The sequence below is a fragment of the Cynocephalus volans genome, chromosome 2 (assembly GCF_027409185.1).
Source record: "Cynocephalus volans isolate mCynVol1 chromosome 2, mCynVol1.pri, whole genome shotgun sequence".
Taxonomy (NCBI): domain Eukaryota; kingdom Metazoa; phylum Chordata; class Mammalia; order Dermoptera; family Cynocephalidae; genus Cynocephalus; species Cynocephalus volans.
Genome location: NC_084461.1, coordinates 9582430 through 9597588, shown reverse-complemented (window position 1 = coordinate 9597588; position 15159 = coordinate 9582430). Strand labels below are relative to the sequence as shown.

General features: G+C 40.7%; 1 protein-coding gene across 1 annotated transcript; it reads right to left on the bottom strand.

The window, feature by feature from the left end:
* Nucleotides 1–491: 491 nt before the first annotated feature.
* On the bottom strand, nucleotides 492–14915 carry CCT5 (chaperonin containing TCP1 subunit 5). The gene is made up of 11 exons (XM_063086252.1): nucleotides 14708–14915; nucleotides 10690–10750; nucleotides 9803–9967; nucleotides 8453–8651; nucleotides 6323–6515; nucleotides 6094–6243; nucleotides 4401–4520; nucleotides 3554–3739; nucleotides 2809–2946; nucleotides 2116–2296; nucleotides 492–858 (listed from the first exon to the last, which is right to left on the bottom strand). Exons 1-11 carry the CDS (start codon nucleotides 14810–14812, stop codon nucleotides 731–733), a joined length of 1626 nt encoding a protein of 541 aa, XP_062942322.1. The 5' UTR covers nucleotides 14813–14915; the 3' UTR covers nucleotides 492–730.
* Between the last annotated feature and the right edge of the window lie 244 nt (nucleotides 14916–15159).

Sequence of the window (15159 nt, the reverse complement as noted above, 5' to 3'; positions counted from 1 at the left end):
CTCTAACCTCCACTTATCTTGTCACTCTGTTAAGAAACCAACTGGGTTTTGAACTGTCCTTCATTCCAAGCATGTGCTGGTGGTACAGCTGTGCCCACACTGGTTCTGATTCTGCCCATTACCTGACTGGTGTTCAGAGCAGGGCCATGACCACAGTAAAGAAAAGGGAGACGTGTGTTAAACTTTGAACACTGACCTCATCAGCACTTTAACAACATCCTAGATTATGGGGGTGTAATCTAATAATAGCATCCGATAATTCTTTGATGGAAATACTCATTTATGATGGTCTCTACAATCAAAGGACCCACCCATTCAGACAGAAATAGGACCAAGCCCATATTCCTCAGTGCTAAAATAAATCTTGAGAACTCAATGTTTAAGCTGTTAAATAGTTCCTACAGCTTATTCTGAAAAATACTCAAGTCCCTTCAATTAAGGCAGCATTTAATTAATGTTATAATGAATGTTTCTTAAACTTGAAGAGCAGATAAAGGTTTAAAGAGATCCCTTTAATATAATGAATACAAAAGCTTGTGAGACAGTATCTCTACCATTACACGGCACTGAACAAGTGGAACTATGCTTACCAAACAGTTATTTTTATTATAGCATCTACAGTGTCTGAAAAAAGATGTAATAATAAATAACTGTAGATGCATCACAGGACACCCATTTATTTAATCACAGTAGTGGATCTTACTACTACATTCTATTCTACATTTCTTCGTTATTCTTCAGATTCTCCAGGCTTACGGATGTCATCGATCTTCAAAATCATTCTAACCATCTGTGTCGCAAGTGATATCTGTTGCTTTTTGCCAATCAAGGTTTCTATGACATGTTGTTGCTTCATATCTGAAAAATACAAGTAAACTGGTTATTCTAAAACAGCAAACACATTAACTATCAATAACCAGCTCCAATTTATGGAATCACAGTAAAAAGCCACTAATCTCAGCTTTATTTCACTTTCAGATGAATATAATTTCATTACTTCTGAAGACACTCTGGAATTTGAACCTGGTTAACAGGGAGCTGTTGGGGGAAGGAAACTCTCTTCAGTGTCTAGCCAAAAGTGATATCTTTCAGAGACATCTCATCCCACAAAGTATTAGAGGCTGGCTGGTTAGATCTGTTGGTTAGAGCATGGGCCTATAACCATATCTAACTTAGTAAATCTGAAATAAAAAATATTTTTAAAAAAGACCTAGAAATGCTAAATTTTAGCACAACCAGGCATTCAGGTTAAAAACATTAAATATTTACCTGACAAAGAACTGGTTGTATTAGAATCCTTGGGAATATAAGCATGAAAGGAAATACTAAACTATACTTCCGGGTAAAAAGTCAGATTCTGTGGTCAGGACTGATTACAGAACTCTACATATGGCCCGACTAGTACCAAACTCACTGGGACCACTGTTTCAAGAACCTCAAGTTATCCTACCCTCTTCAGCAGCAGAACTGCACAGTTAGTCAAGTGCTGCATGTCGACATTCTGGTCAACAGTAGATTGCATATATGATGGTGGTCTCAGAAAATTACAATGGCTATGCCACACAGCCTAGGTGTGTAGGAGGCAATACCATCTAGATTCGTGTAAGTACATTCTATATTTGTGCAATGATGACATTGTCTAACAATGCATTTCTCAGAGCATGTTTCCTGTTGTTAAGTGATGCACAACTGTTCACCACATTTATTTAACACTCCTTAATCTATGGGATAAAACCACCTGTAAGCTGTAAACGTCAAGTCCATTCCAGAGCTGTTTTACATAACACCCAGAACCTACTATGACAGACATTTGTGTTAAAAAAAAGCAAGATGGAAATTATTTTCCAAAACCAGAGATTAAAATGTGTCACCTTTAGTAAGACCATATTGTAGTTAAAATGAGTTTTATGTTGCTAGGACTTGCAGTCAAACCAACTCCTAAGGTAATCAAATCAGTCCGAAATACAGAACTTTAACACCTAAAGTGTGTTTAAGTATTTAAAAAGATATGACAATCTCATAGCACATATTATATACTGTACAGTAATATTGTATATAATTATTAATTTAAATAAAAAACACAGTCCCACATAAAGAACTGTGACAACTCCTCACCATTTGTACCCTTGTGTAAACAGTCAATTCCCAGAGCAGGGTTCATCTCCTTCACTTGTCTGGCTCGGACTTCAGTCATAGTCTGGATGGGATTCATGCCACTGTTTTCAGAAAGGGCCATGGGGATGACCTCCAATGCGTCGGCAAAAGCTCTCATGGCATACTGCTCCAAGGTTGGGCACTAGATGGGTACAGGGGTACAGTAAGTGTACTTGGCAAAACACACACACACACATACACATACCCAGTAGCAATATAGAAACATGAAGAGTCTGAAGAATTAGGTTGTCTTATTTTTAATCTATCAGAATATTAAAACGTCACTAGAGAATATGAATGGAGAGGATACATGCATAACAGATGTCTCTGAACAAAGCAGCTCTTACTGCTTTATTTTTAGGTTACAATATTGATTTAGGTTACAATATTAATTTTTGAATTTCAAATAACATTAAAGGACTGAAAAGATTTATTATTATTGTTAAGGATGGAACAATTGAAAACAGCTGAGAAATGCTAGTTTATGGCAACCTGAATTTGAAAACATGGACATGAGAGTTAAATACCTGTTACATACAGCTTATAATACTTTTGTTCATTCTGAGCCAAGCACCTTGTTCTGTCCCGCGGCCTTCCATACTCCACACACCAGAAACGTCTTAGTCTCTTACCAAGTCTTTACATACATGTTACCTTATCTGCCTCTTGGCTAACTGCCAAAGCACAAGATATTTCAGCAGCCCCTCCTCCATACACCACGCGATTATCACGGATGAGGTTCCGGATGACACACAAAGCATCATGAAGGGATCGTTTTGCTTCCTCGATTATCTATGGAAAACAGTTTTGCCTAAATTAATGTGATCAACATCTATTCATTTTAGAGCCAAATACCTGGCACCTTTGGTTTAGTGTAAGTACTTGCTGGGTACTGGCAATATTCTCTAACAGCCCCTATTAAAACTATCTTGGTTAAAAACAGAGTGTGCCATATGATACGTACACAATATTTATTATCAGATGATTTATCTCTTTACTGTACTTTCCCTGCCCATAAAGTAGTAAACAAAATTCAACAGGCAGAGGCAGCCACAGTGACTCAATTCAGGACACATGATCAAGCAAGGGAATCAAAAACCAACAAAGGAAAAAAGCTCACAATGATTCGCATTTGCTGTGATGTGCTAAAAATTCATTTTCAAAGAATGGAGAGATTGTCAATGATTATTTACTTGGGTTCCTTGTTTCTACCTAAGGGACAACAGAAAGGCAAATCTGCCTTATAAATTGATGATTTTACAGTCTTCAATAATTTTACACCATGATATTTCGTTTGAGAAAAATGATTTTCTTATTGTAACTGTGTCTCAGTTAAACACATTATGGGCAAAGAAGCCAAGTTATGTACCAAAATCCGGAAAAAGAACTGAATTCTCACCATCTTATTTCCTCCTCTAATGAAAATGGTTACGGCTCTGGAGTTCTTACACTGCTCGATGACCAGCATTTTGTCTTTAGTTGTCCCAAATGAGATCTCCTGTACCAGCCCAGCAAAGCCTAGCTTCTCAGCTGTGAGTTCGGAGAACCGTGGGACAATCCGCCCTCCTGTTGCAATGGCAATCAGCTAATGGGGGTCGATAAGGGAGAGGGATGAAGACATTATTGGTGAATTTAACTTTCAAAACTAGACCACAAATGAGCTAAACCTGATATAGAACCATCTTCATCTTTTTCACCACAATTGCTGCCCCACTGGCCAAAAAACTTCAAGTTCAACCCAAAGTACCTTGTTAAATGAACAAGGTTCTGAAGAACTGGGTGTCTTGGTCTGGCCTTGGTGCTGCCCGGCTCTACCACCCTGTGCACATCCCCTAAGCTCCAGACCATCCCACTCCTCTGCGTAGCCCTGCCTCTCTCTGTGAACCCAGCTCGAGTGTATGCCCAGGGTCCAGACGAGTGCCTAGGATGGCTGTTAGTACCCGGCTGACCTATGAGGAGATGAGACTGGGTCTTCTTCCTGCCTCAGAAAGTCCATGACAGGGCCCAGTGAGATGACACGTGGAAAGCATTTCAAAATGCCACAAACACCAAAAAGACATAGTTGTCATTCAAACAGTAAGAGATTCTAGCACTTCTCTCTCTCCCAGCTCATGCTCCTCTAACCTGTGGAGCCTTGCCACGACGTGGGTATTTAAGGCAAGTGCTATCAAAGCAGCGCTAAATACACACATGCATTGTAAGCTGAGCCCTTTCCTCTAGAAGTCTCCTCACATGGAACTTCCTACCTCAATTTCGGGTCCTCCTACCCAACGAACCGCAGGCAAGTTATTCTGAAGAAGTAGATGATTTGCTTCATCATCAAAGCCCCACTGGCAGATAGCTAGGTTAGCACCAGTTTCTTTAATCTGGGAAAAGAAATGCCACAATTATGTTAACAGAGAGCAGGCATTTACATTTTGTAATAATGTTTGAAAAACGGAAGATGCTCAGCTGGGTGGGTGAGGTGGGTGTATTAAAATAAACAAAAAGCACAGGAAAGAATAGAAATATGTATATGTCTACTTTTCTGACCATTCCACCCTTGGCGATCACCTGTGACGACTCTCTTATGTCCCACTACTGCTGTTTACCTGTCCTCACCCACCACTACCTGGCTCTCTACCTCTCTTCTTTCCCTGATCCTCTGGAACTCAGTCCATTAACAGAGGAGTCCTAAGGCAATGCTTCTGTCATATTCTAGCTGTAAACAAATTCTGGCTGTCCCCTGAAAACCAACCTGCCCCTGCACTCCTCAGAGTTGGCTATTTCCCTTTTCACGTGCTTAAAATAGGAGAAAGGTCCTTTTTGCTCCTCATAGCCACCTACAGTGTCGCTCTTTGTGTCACCCCCTCTCATTCTTTAGCCCTCTCACAATTCCTGTTATTTTCAGAAATCTGCACATCACCAGTGTGATCCATCCAATACTTGGCCTCCCAGTTCATCTTTTTTCCTGCAGTGCACCTCAGCTCTCATTCACAAACTCCTGCCAGCACACTCCAACCCCTCAGGCTGGCTGCTCCTTGCATAAGCCAACCAAGTTCCTGCTGCAGGGACACCCCCACCCCATCCTGTCCGGAATGCCCCTCACCCAGAGGTGCTGCTCTCTTACCGCACACAGGTCTTGGCTCATATGTCCCTCCCCTAGACAGCCTTCTCTGCCCAGTGTCCACAAGAGCCCCACCTGCCCTCCCATCACTCTGTGCCTCAAGGGAGAAAGTTTGGCTTTGTTCACTGCTGTATCTCTAGTGCCTACAACAGTGTCTGGTATATAGTAGAACTGAAGGAATGTATCATGAAAGCATTAAAATAGCCTCTAGTTGGCTGTGAACAACAATATTCCAATCAATATCCATGTTCATATAACCTCAAGTACTGGTGCTTTAAATTCCCTCAAGGACAGAGTCCTAAAAGAGGAACTGCTACGTTAAAGAGCATGCACACTTAAAATTTAATAGCTAGAGGTGAAACATAAAGGTTTTATAAAATCACACCTTGACTTATTAGAGACAAGAACTGGGATTACTATGCATGCATTCTGATTAAACTCCAGTTACTCAATAACTTTTTCATCTAAAAGTTATATGAAGAGGTCTTCAATATGTGGTAAGCTATGCTAAAATTGTCCAAGACAGCAAAAATCTACAATCAAAAGCGCAGCTCTAGGTAAGTGTCAACTCCTTTAAGCACCCTAACATGTTACCATTTTAAGACAAAACAAGACTTCTTTCTCCTTTATGTCGCTCTGTGCCATTTGGTTTTTTCCTCACTGTGTATATTTATTACTTTTACAACTGAAGACTGTAATGTCAACATGTTATTTGGAGCCACAGGATGAAGTGTCATGAACAGCACAGGCTGGTGCCACATGTTTATTAACCATACTAACTAACTGCATCCTTCGGGAGTTTAAACTCAACTGAGAACTATGGTAGGACTTACTTGTTGAATCATCTCTTCGAACTTCTCCTTTTCATATTTCTGAAGGGCTTTATAATCTTCCACAGAGGTCACATCCAGCTTATGCTTCGTCTTTGGTTTGGGTGGCTCAAATGGACATGTGAGAATTGCAATCTTAGCATCTTCCACTTTCTGTGGGGAAAGCAAACACATTTTAATTGGCCGAATTAAGAGTTAAAACAGTGGGAAACTGCACGGGGTAGTGACTTACTTTTGGCATCTGTGGATGACTGAAATCCTTGTCCACAATCACGCCTTTGATCAGTTTTGTGTCCTCCAGCCTCCCACCCACTTTGCCTTCTACTTTGATGAGCTCGAAGTCCACATCTCTCCGCTCCATGTCTGCTACCGTGAGGACAGCATTCACAGCAATCTCGGCCATTTGTCGGTGACAGCTGTTAACCCTGATGAAAATACCGCAGAACAAACTGTTCAGGTTCATTTTGCAATTACTACTACCAAAGTTGAGCACATAACGTAACTCACAGATATTTTATAAAACTAATGATGTTCAGTCTTTAAAAAGGAATGTCACCACAACCTGAATTTTCTTTAGTTTTTCACTTTATTTTACCAAAAAAAGCAAAAACAAAACTTCCAAGGTCGTCCTTAAGCATAGGCAGACACCTCTAAGTAACTTCCTCCCACCTCCCACAATGACAACAGGCATTGTGAACAGTTTGGAGCAGGAATTCTTAACCTGGGATCCATGGACCCCCCAAAAAACCATAAACTTGGATGAGGAATAAATTACATCTTTATTTTCACTAATTCTAACTGAAATTTATTATTTCCTTCCATTATGAATGTATATGAAAGACCACTGTTGTATGGCAAGAACTAAGATTTTTCTAAAATTGCAACACTTTTAAAGAATACTATTACTATTTTATAAGTTCAAAATAGAATGGGAAAAATAAGAAATTGTCCGGGAAAAGTAAATCTTGTCTCAATAAGGCACAGCACTAAATGAGAGGTAAAGAAGCTGTTGGGGTGTTCTACCTTTGCAAGAATTCGCACTATAACTCCAGTTACAGGTGGGGGGATTCTACCTTTTTTGAAAGCTGTGAAACATTTGAATAGACGCCTCATAAATTTACTTGAATCTGGAGAAACCACAAAGGAAACCTAGCATTTGAAATATAGTGTCTGAATTCTTAGGTCATCTAGAAAAGAGAACCATGAAACTAAAAATGTTGTTAGCATCTTAAGTAGGATTTTTTTGCTTTATGTTGAATGTATTTATTTGGTGATTATCAATCAATTTGAGCATGTTTTTATAATGAACACCCATACATACGTGGGTTTTACAGAGACTTGCAAATAAAACAGGATCAACTTACAAAGAAACAATAAAATAAGATTTGTGCATTTCAAGTAATGGTAATGCCTTCCTTTCATGAGAAGATAATGTACTTGTGACAGAGGCCACACCCAGGGTGGACATCCCTGCCTAGGAGCTAGTCTTGGCTGAGACTCCTCTGCAGCCAGAGGACAGGTGGCATTATGGAAGGCTCTGTCCTAACACCAGTGCTGGGGATGTCCCCCCCCACCCCCAGGTGAGAAGGCAATAGACACTTTAGCTGCATTTTTCCTATCCAGAGTTGAGACGACCACTCCCCTTTCTGTTAAAACTACCACACATATACAAATTAAAATTAAAACATCTCTTACACTGATATCAATTTTCAAAAAATAGTGTAACACCTTAAGCTGGATTTTTATGCCACAGTATGGCAACAGACTGTAAGTCTCTATCACTGCTCAAGATAAGTTCATCCCTCGGCTGAGGCTCCTTTAGAGTCTCCATTGGACAAGAACTGTATCTTTATGTCCCTTAGACTTGGCAGTAAGCCTGGCAAATAGCAGGTATTAAGCAAACATTGAAAACACCTGATATAAGTCAATTTCAAGACAGCCCCAGCTTACTAAATTAAAATTTTGGATCAATAATTTGCTTGCTGAGTGAATGAAAAGCTGACTCCCCCTCATGGCTTCCTAGGAAAGAAACTGCAGAAAGAAGTACTATGAAAATTAACATACTCCCCAACAGGACCCATTCTGGTTGATTTCCAATGCAGCATATACTGCTAAATTAAAGGATTATACATTTTGCAAAAACTGCCAAGAGGATTTTGTACCCAAACTTGGGAATTCAGCTCCCAAATAAAACATAAGATGCATGTGTCCACATCTACATTAAAAACAAAGCAAAACCAAAATAACAGAAAGAAACTCATCAAATCAATATGAAACTACCAGTGATCATTTTTTGTTGCCATTAGGAACAGGCACACTGTGCCTCTTCTACACACAATTATAACATTCTACTGAAACATACACTTTGGAGCCCAGTGTGGTTTTTGCAGTCTGAATCAGGGGTTCAGTGTCCTTGATGTCAACAAGGACACTATCGCTGATTCTGTCCAGGTGTTCGAGAGCAATGCGGGCAGCCTGCTCATAGCCATCGGCTATTCTGATGGGGTGAATGCCTCGGTCCAGCAACTGCTCAGCTTCTTCTAACAAGGCACCAGCCAGGACTGCAAACAGGAATGCAGACAATTAGTTTAGGAAAACGTTAAAACTCTACTCTCAGTATAATCAATATAAATTAGATGCTACCCTGGAAATAAGTTCCAGAATTAAGCTGTTAAGTAATCTTGAAGCTGAGGCCATCTATTTTTAAGAGGGAGCCTCTTGTTTTTTTGGTTCCAGCAAAGGTCTAACAGGTCTCCCCTTACAGATAAATGTTCACCCCTCAGTGATGTGAAGGATGCAGCTAAGAATATAATAAAAGAACATTTCTATAAAGGGAAATAAACTACTACTTTTCCTGGGTCAGGGACTTCTATTTAGTGAAATCCATCCTGGTGATAAGAGGATTTAAAAATTTGTTTATTATTTACCCCCACTCCCACAAACCTCCCCTTCCCTCATTTTGGTTCCACAAAGGTAAAGTTTTATTTTAAGTATGCTGCTCTCCAAGTATACCTAGAGCAGTGCTTGGTACACAATGGTACCCAACAAATATTTATTAAATAAATGCAGTCAAATTTCATCTGCACTGCAGAAAGGGTAACCTTAAAAATATTTTTAATCTTTTCAGCCTTCCCCAACATTTTACTTTAAACATTTCAAACCTCCAGAAAAAAATGCGAGACTAGTAAAATGAACACCAGCTTACTTATTAACATTTGGTCACATTTTTTCCTAAACCTTCACATATTTTTTCTGCTCAAGTATTTGAAAATAGGTTGCAGAAATCATCACGTCACCCTTACATATTTTAACACACAGCTGAGTACAAGGGCATTCTCCTACATAACTGCAATATAATTGTCACATTCAGGAAACTCAACACATATATAATACATGATCCATAATCAAATTCCCCCACTTGTCTCAAACATCCTTTACAGCTTAAAACCAAACCAGCATCCAATCAAGCATTACACAGTACAGCTAGTTGTCATTTCTCATTGTCTAACTCTCTCCACCCTTCTTTCCATTCTTTCATGACACTGTCAGTTTTCAAGTCTGGGCCACATGTTTTGTACTGTGTTACTTAACTTGGATTGTCGATCTGTCTCCTCATAATTTAATTCAGAGTAAACATTCCCAGAAGGCATGTTAGCCCTGCGAGTTTAAATAACATCTCTTAAATGAGAAAGGGTATTTTGCCTTTTCTTACCAACCACTCCTGTGGTTCCATCTCCAATTTCATCATCCTGTGATTTGGACAGTTCAACCATCAGCTTGGCAATCTGATGATCAACATCCATCATGCTTAAAATGGTAGCACCATCATTAGTTACAGTCACATCGCCATCCTTATCCACCATCATCTTATCAAGTCCTAAAAAGACAACAATGTTTAGACCTTTGGGCAAAAAATTGGCAACCAACACTAATAACTATAACAAAAGTTAGACCTCTTGACTCGGTTCTATTTGGTGGCTAGCTGGTACAGGGAGTGAACCTTGGGCCTTGGTGTTATCAGCACCACACTCTAACCAACTGAGCTAATCGGCCAGCCCGTGACTCAGTTCTCATCTGTGCAATTTCTTATAAACAAATAACTCAACATACTGCAAAGAATATCTGCATGAAGACATTTTTAGATTGGTTAATATAAAGCAAAACACTAGAAATAATCTAAATGGCTAAAACCAGTAGTAACCTCGAAAGATGATAGCTATTAACTGCAAAATGCCAATGAAATGATGTTAAGTAGAAAAAAGTCTGATTTAAAATTATATACATATTATCATTATAACCATATTTATGAAGTATGGAATACACCAAGAAATTGTGGCTGTTTGAGGGTAGTAGGATGACCCTCTCCCCGCCATCCCCAAACAACTTCCCACCTTTCCTGTAAAGAGGTTGTACTGACTATTCTGTTATGTAAAACTTTTAGATTTTTTTTTTTTGGGGGGTGGTTTTGTTTTTGGCAGTTGGCCAGTATGGGGATCTGAACACTTGACGTTGGTGTTATAAGTCTGCACTCTAACCAACTGAACTAACTGGCCAGCCCTAAAACTTTTGTTTAAAAAACACAGAATGTTAGACTCTTACCATTTGGTCCAAGTGATGTTCTCATTGTATTTGCTACAGCTTTCGCTGCCATTATATGAGACTGAATGAAACAAAGAGAAAAAGCAAATATTCATTACATATAATTTCAACGGTTCAACGCATATAGCTGATGATTATAAAGATCACTTATGATATAATTTCTATTGTCTAGAAGCTTCTACACCTAAGAGGCAAAACACCAGCCCATTTTTACAGCTGACAACACGGACAGTGTGACCTGGCAGGCCTTGCAAGACCACTTTGTAATACTAACTTCATGAGAAAAAAGTCCAACTGTAAACACGTGACACGGTGAACTGTCACACTATGGTTCACTACAAAACATATACTATTAAATAGTCAAGCCAATATGTAACAATATACTAGAGTCACCCTTTCCTGTCAAAGTTTTTAAGTGAGATTGATTTTGACAGAAGGGAAGTTCTGAAAAGTGGCTAACAATTTAGTAGTAGGGATTCCGTGTGGGCACATAATCAGGTAGACTGCTCTGTTTTAATCCATTTGTTCTTTTGCCTTAAAAACCTTCCTCCACTGTCTGAAATTCCAACAACGATAATTATAGAACATAATTAGCAATTGGCCCTCTTAAGATAAGCAGCTGTCAGAAATATTAGAATACATTAAGTTACCCAGCATTTTTTTCTCACCACATCTAGTTACTAACCTGAGTAACAGATATAAATTATTTTCTCAAGGAAGAAATAAGAGGCAGAAAAGAAAGGAGGTACTGAATTGGCAAATAGGAGAGATGATAAAATATACTTTGCCCCACTGCTCAGGAAAGTGTAAGAAAACTTTTTTCTTCCTTCTCCTTCCAGTTCCACGTTTGCAGAGAGAAGAGTCTCAATAAATACCACGGTACCATGGTTCAGTTACATTATGGACTTATTAGGATTTTGTTGGCTGGCCTGGGAACTCAGCCTGCTTTGCTTTGCATTATACACTTTTAGAAACACAAGTCTTTCATAAGCCAAGTATTGCCGGAATTTTTAAGGCAAAATATTACACATTAAAGTTTTTAGAGCATTGAAGAATCTCAACAAAATATGAGCGTACTTCATAAAATTTGTGGAAAAACAAAATTAAAAGATAATACAAATCTTGCCATGAACTTCTGAAGTACCTGTATATGCATTACCTTTAAGGCTCTAAATGTCAAGGGAAAAAGAACTGTTTGTAACCTTTACACATCAAATTGTCCAAGTCCTGGCTTATGACATTTCTTTTACCGTTGTCTTCAATTTTTCATATATTTTGGTCCCACCTCTTCAAGTCAGTTGGAAATTCTTTGAGGCCAAGTACATACCCCTAAACCACTAGGCCTCAATACTGAAGCAGTCTCACCCTGAGAATCTAATTTTTAAAGAGATTTAAATACCCACATCACTGTCCAAACAAGCCTTAGATCTTAATTTCTTCGTTCTAGGAAAATACACAATAAACCTCATGCCAACATATGTATAGGTTCGTTAATCTGCAGAGGTTCTTGCAACTTAGAGAATGTTCGTTACAGCAAATAAAATCTTCCTAATTGAACATCCTGCCCCTCCCCAATTAGAATTTAGGCCAGTGTTATGAAAGCACTAAAAGTAACCAAAGCTTGAAATTGTCCTTCTGTTTCCACACGTCTTTTTTCCTTTCTTTCTATTCTTGCCATCACCAGCCTAACCCAGATCCAAAGCACCCTACAGAATTCCAGGTACTTATAATTCAACTCTTATCCTTCATGTTCATCCCATATCTAGCTAACCAACTAATTTTTCTCAAACATGTTGCTTCCCTGCCAAACGCTTAAACAACTCACCAGTGCTTCAACACTCAAGTCCAAAAGCTTCAGCTTTTTCTTCAAAGCCCTCCATAATCTGAGACCTCATTCCCTTCCAGTGAGGATGGCTTGTGACTGTTCCCCAAATATGTCACCTGATCCCTAAAGTACTGATGCACAGATAGGCCTCTACCCGTCAAAATCCTAACAAACTTTTCAGAGCAGTTCAAATGCACATGTTTGGTGAAGCCTTCCCTGTCATCACATCTGGCAGGTTACAAAAGACATAAAGTTCATTAGGTCTATGAAAATACTGGTAATCCTTAAAATACCCTTTGAATGATGTCTGTATAATGGAATTTTTAAAGAATAAACTCATAGGAAAGTGGTGGAGATACCTGTTTGAGGACATGGGTTGTCAGAATTGGAGAGGAGGGTGCTACTGGCATGTAGTGAGTAGAGCCCAAGGATGCCGTTAAACATCTTACACAGGACGGGTTCCCACAACAAAGAATGACCTGGCCTCAAACGTTAATGCCAAGGATGAGAACCTTGCTCCAGACCACTGGCTTTGACTCAGTGATGGACTTGAATCATAGCCCTGCTCTTTAGTAGTTAGGCAATCTTCGGCAATTTCTCAACTGCTGTGGGCCCAAGTTTCCAATTCTGTAAAAATAATACCTATACCAATCTCAGAGCGTGAGGACTACATACAATTATGTATTAGCACAAAATGGCTCATGCAAAATAACAAGTAGCTTTAATCATACCATTATAATGGTTGGGTTTACTGGATGTTACTTTCTCTTCAGGTCCCTTTAAGTGAAAAGTGGAATTGATGTAATACAAGTAGCTTGAAACTTTTCTACAAAGGAAATAAATACTAAGTACCTATCACAAATCAAGACTGTGTGCCCACTCCTTAAGTCACTTCATTTAATCTCTCTGCCAAGTCTTCCGTTTTATTCACTTCATTTAATCTCTCTGCCAAATCTTCCGTTTAACAGAGGTATACAACCCCCACTGGGAAAGCAGTTCAGAGAGGTGGTGTAATTGGTCCTAAGTCAAACAGTCTATGGGAGAGAACTGTGTTGTTTCTAAGTTTAAGCAAAACTCCAAGACAGTCAGTGAAATGGGACACCTCAGACTCGGTGGTATGGTGTGTACTCTACACATAAAACATTAGGAATTCACTCACAAACCCTAAAGGTCCTCTCAAAGTATCCCTTTCTCTGCATTTCCTCTGCCCACGTTTGTGTTCAGATGACCCTCACTTTCTTTCCCGGACTCCTGCACTGGCTTGTTTAACTCCACTGGACTTATTCCCTCAATCCATCCCAAACGTTGCTAGCTCCTACTGAAAATTCTGCCGAAAACCCCCTCAATGGCTCCCCTCCTTCCCACGGGAAGACGTCTAGATTCCCATGCAGGGCATTCAAGAGCTGGCACCTTTGGGGACTACCCTAACTTAAAGCAGACCGTGCCCCGTGAAAACCGGATTGCTCTTCCACTCAGCGACGTAGCACGCGTGTTCCTGCCCGTTTCCTCTCCGAAGTATGTAGTTCTCTCCCATTCAAAATATTACTGTCCCTGGTCACACGCTGTCCTCTATCAAACGCTTGCAGGGGTCCCTCCACTCTTACCCGCAACCCTTTCCGCAGCCGGTCATTTTGACCGCGCACGCCGTGTATTACGGTCGTGTGCCCGTTCCTCACTCTGGAACAGTTATTTCCTTAACGGCCTATGTTTAATGACACCGCATCCGGGCACAGGCCATGCACAAAGGCACTCACAAATGAAATACTCTAAGTGACGAGACCTCCACGAGTGACAAAGAAAACGCCCCTCCGTTTCTTTGAGGGCTGTTGCGGGAACACCAACGTTAGGCAAAGCAGCAGAACCCTAACCGGACAGACTCCTGACATTACGTTCTCTGCCCCTTCTGATGAACACACGGCTCGAACGACCGCCGCGCTGGAAGCCGGGAGGAGCGGCGGTCCTGCCCCCACCAACGCCCGAGGGCGCCTGCAGCCCACCGCACCCCACTCATGCGACGGCAGCTCCCGAGCTGAGAGCGGGGTGCGAGACTGCAGACGAGGGGCTCCCTCGGAGGAGATTCTCGACCTTTCCAGGCCGCACATGGTACAACCGCTTCTAAGCCTGCGCAGGCGCAGAGCCACTGACTCGGCCGCCTCCCCTCATCCCACCGCCAAGTGTATCCCGGGCCGTTACCTTGAGGGCCTCAAGTCCCATAAGGCGGGACTTGCGGTCCTGATCCTTGATGATGAGGAAAGGGCGTCCATATTCATCGAAGGCGAGGGTCCCCACGGACGCCATGCTGCAGCAGTAGGCGTTACTTTCCCGCAAACGGCGGCAAACACTCCAGAACCGAGGACGCACCTTCCTCTCGCCGAAAGGAGTAACACCTCGCGCACGCGCAGTATAGGGCGCGCGGGACTTATTTTTCAGATGAGACTAGTTTAACGCCAGACAGCAACTTCTGGAATCGGCAGACCTCGGAAACTTCTATTATCCAGGAAACAATGGGGGGGGGAGTTTGAAGACACGGCCGGGAATTTTTAGAACCCAAGAGTCAAGGGTAGATCGAATTTAGTCATTTTTCAAATCTTTACAGTTGAGAGTTTCTGAGTAGTGTGTTCCAACAAGGGACTCATTATTTAGAG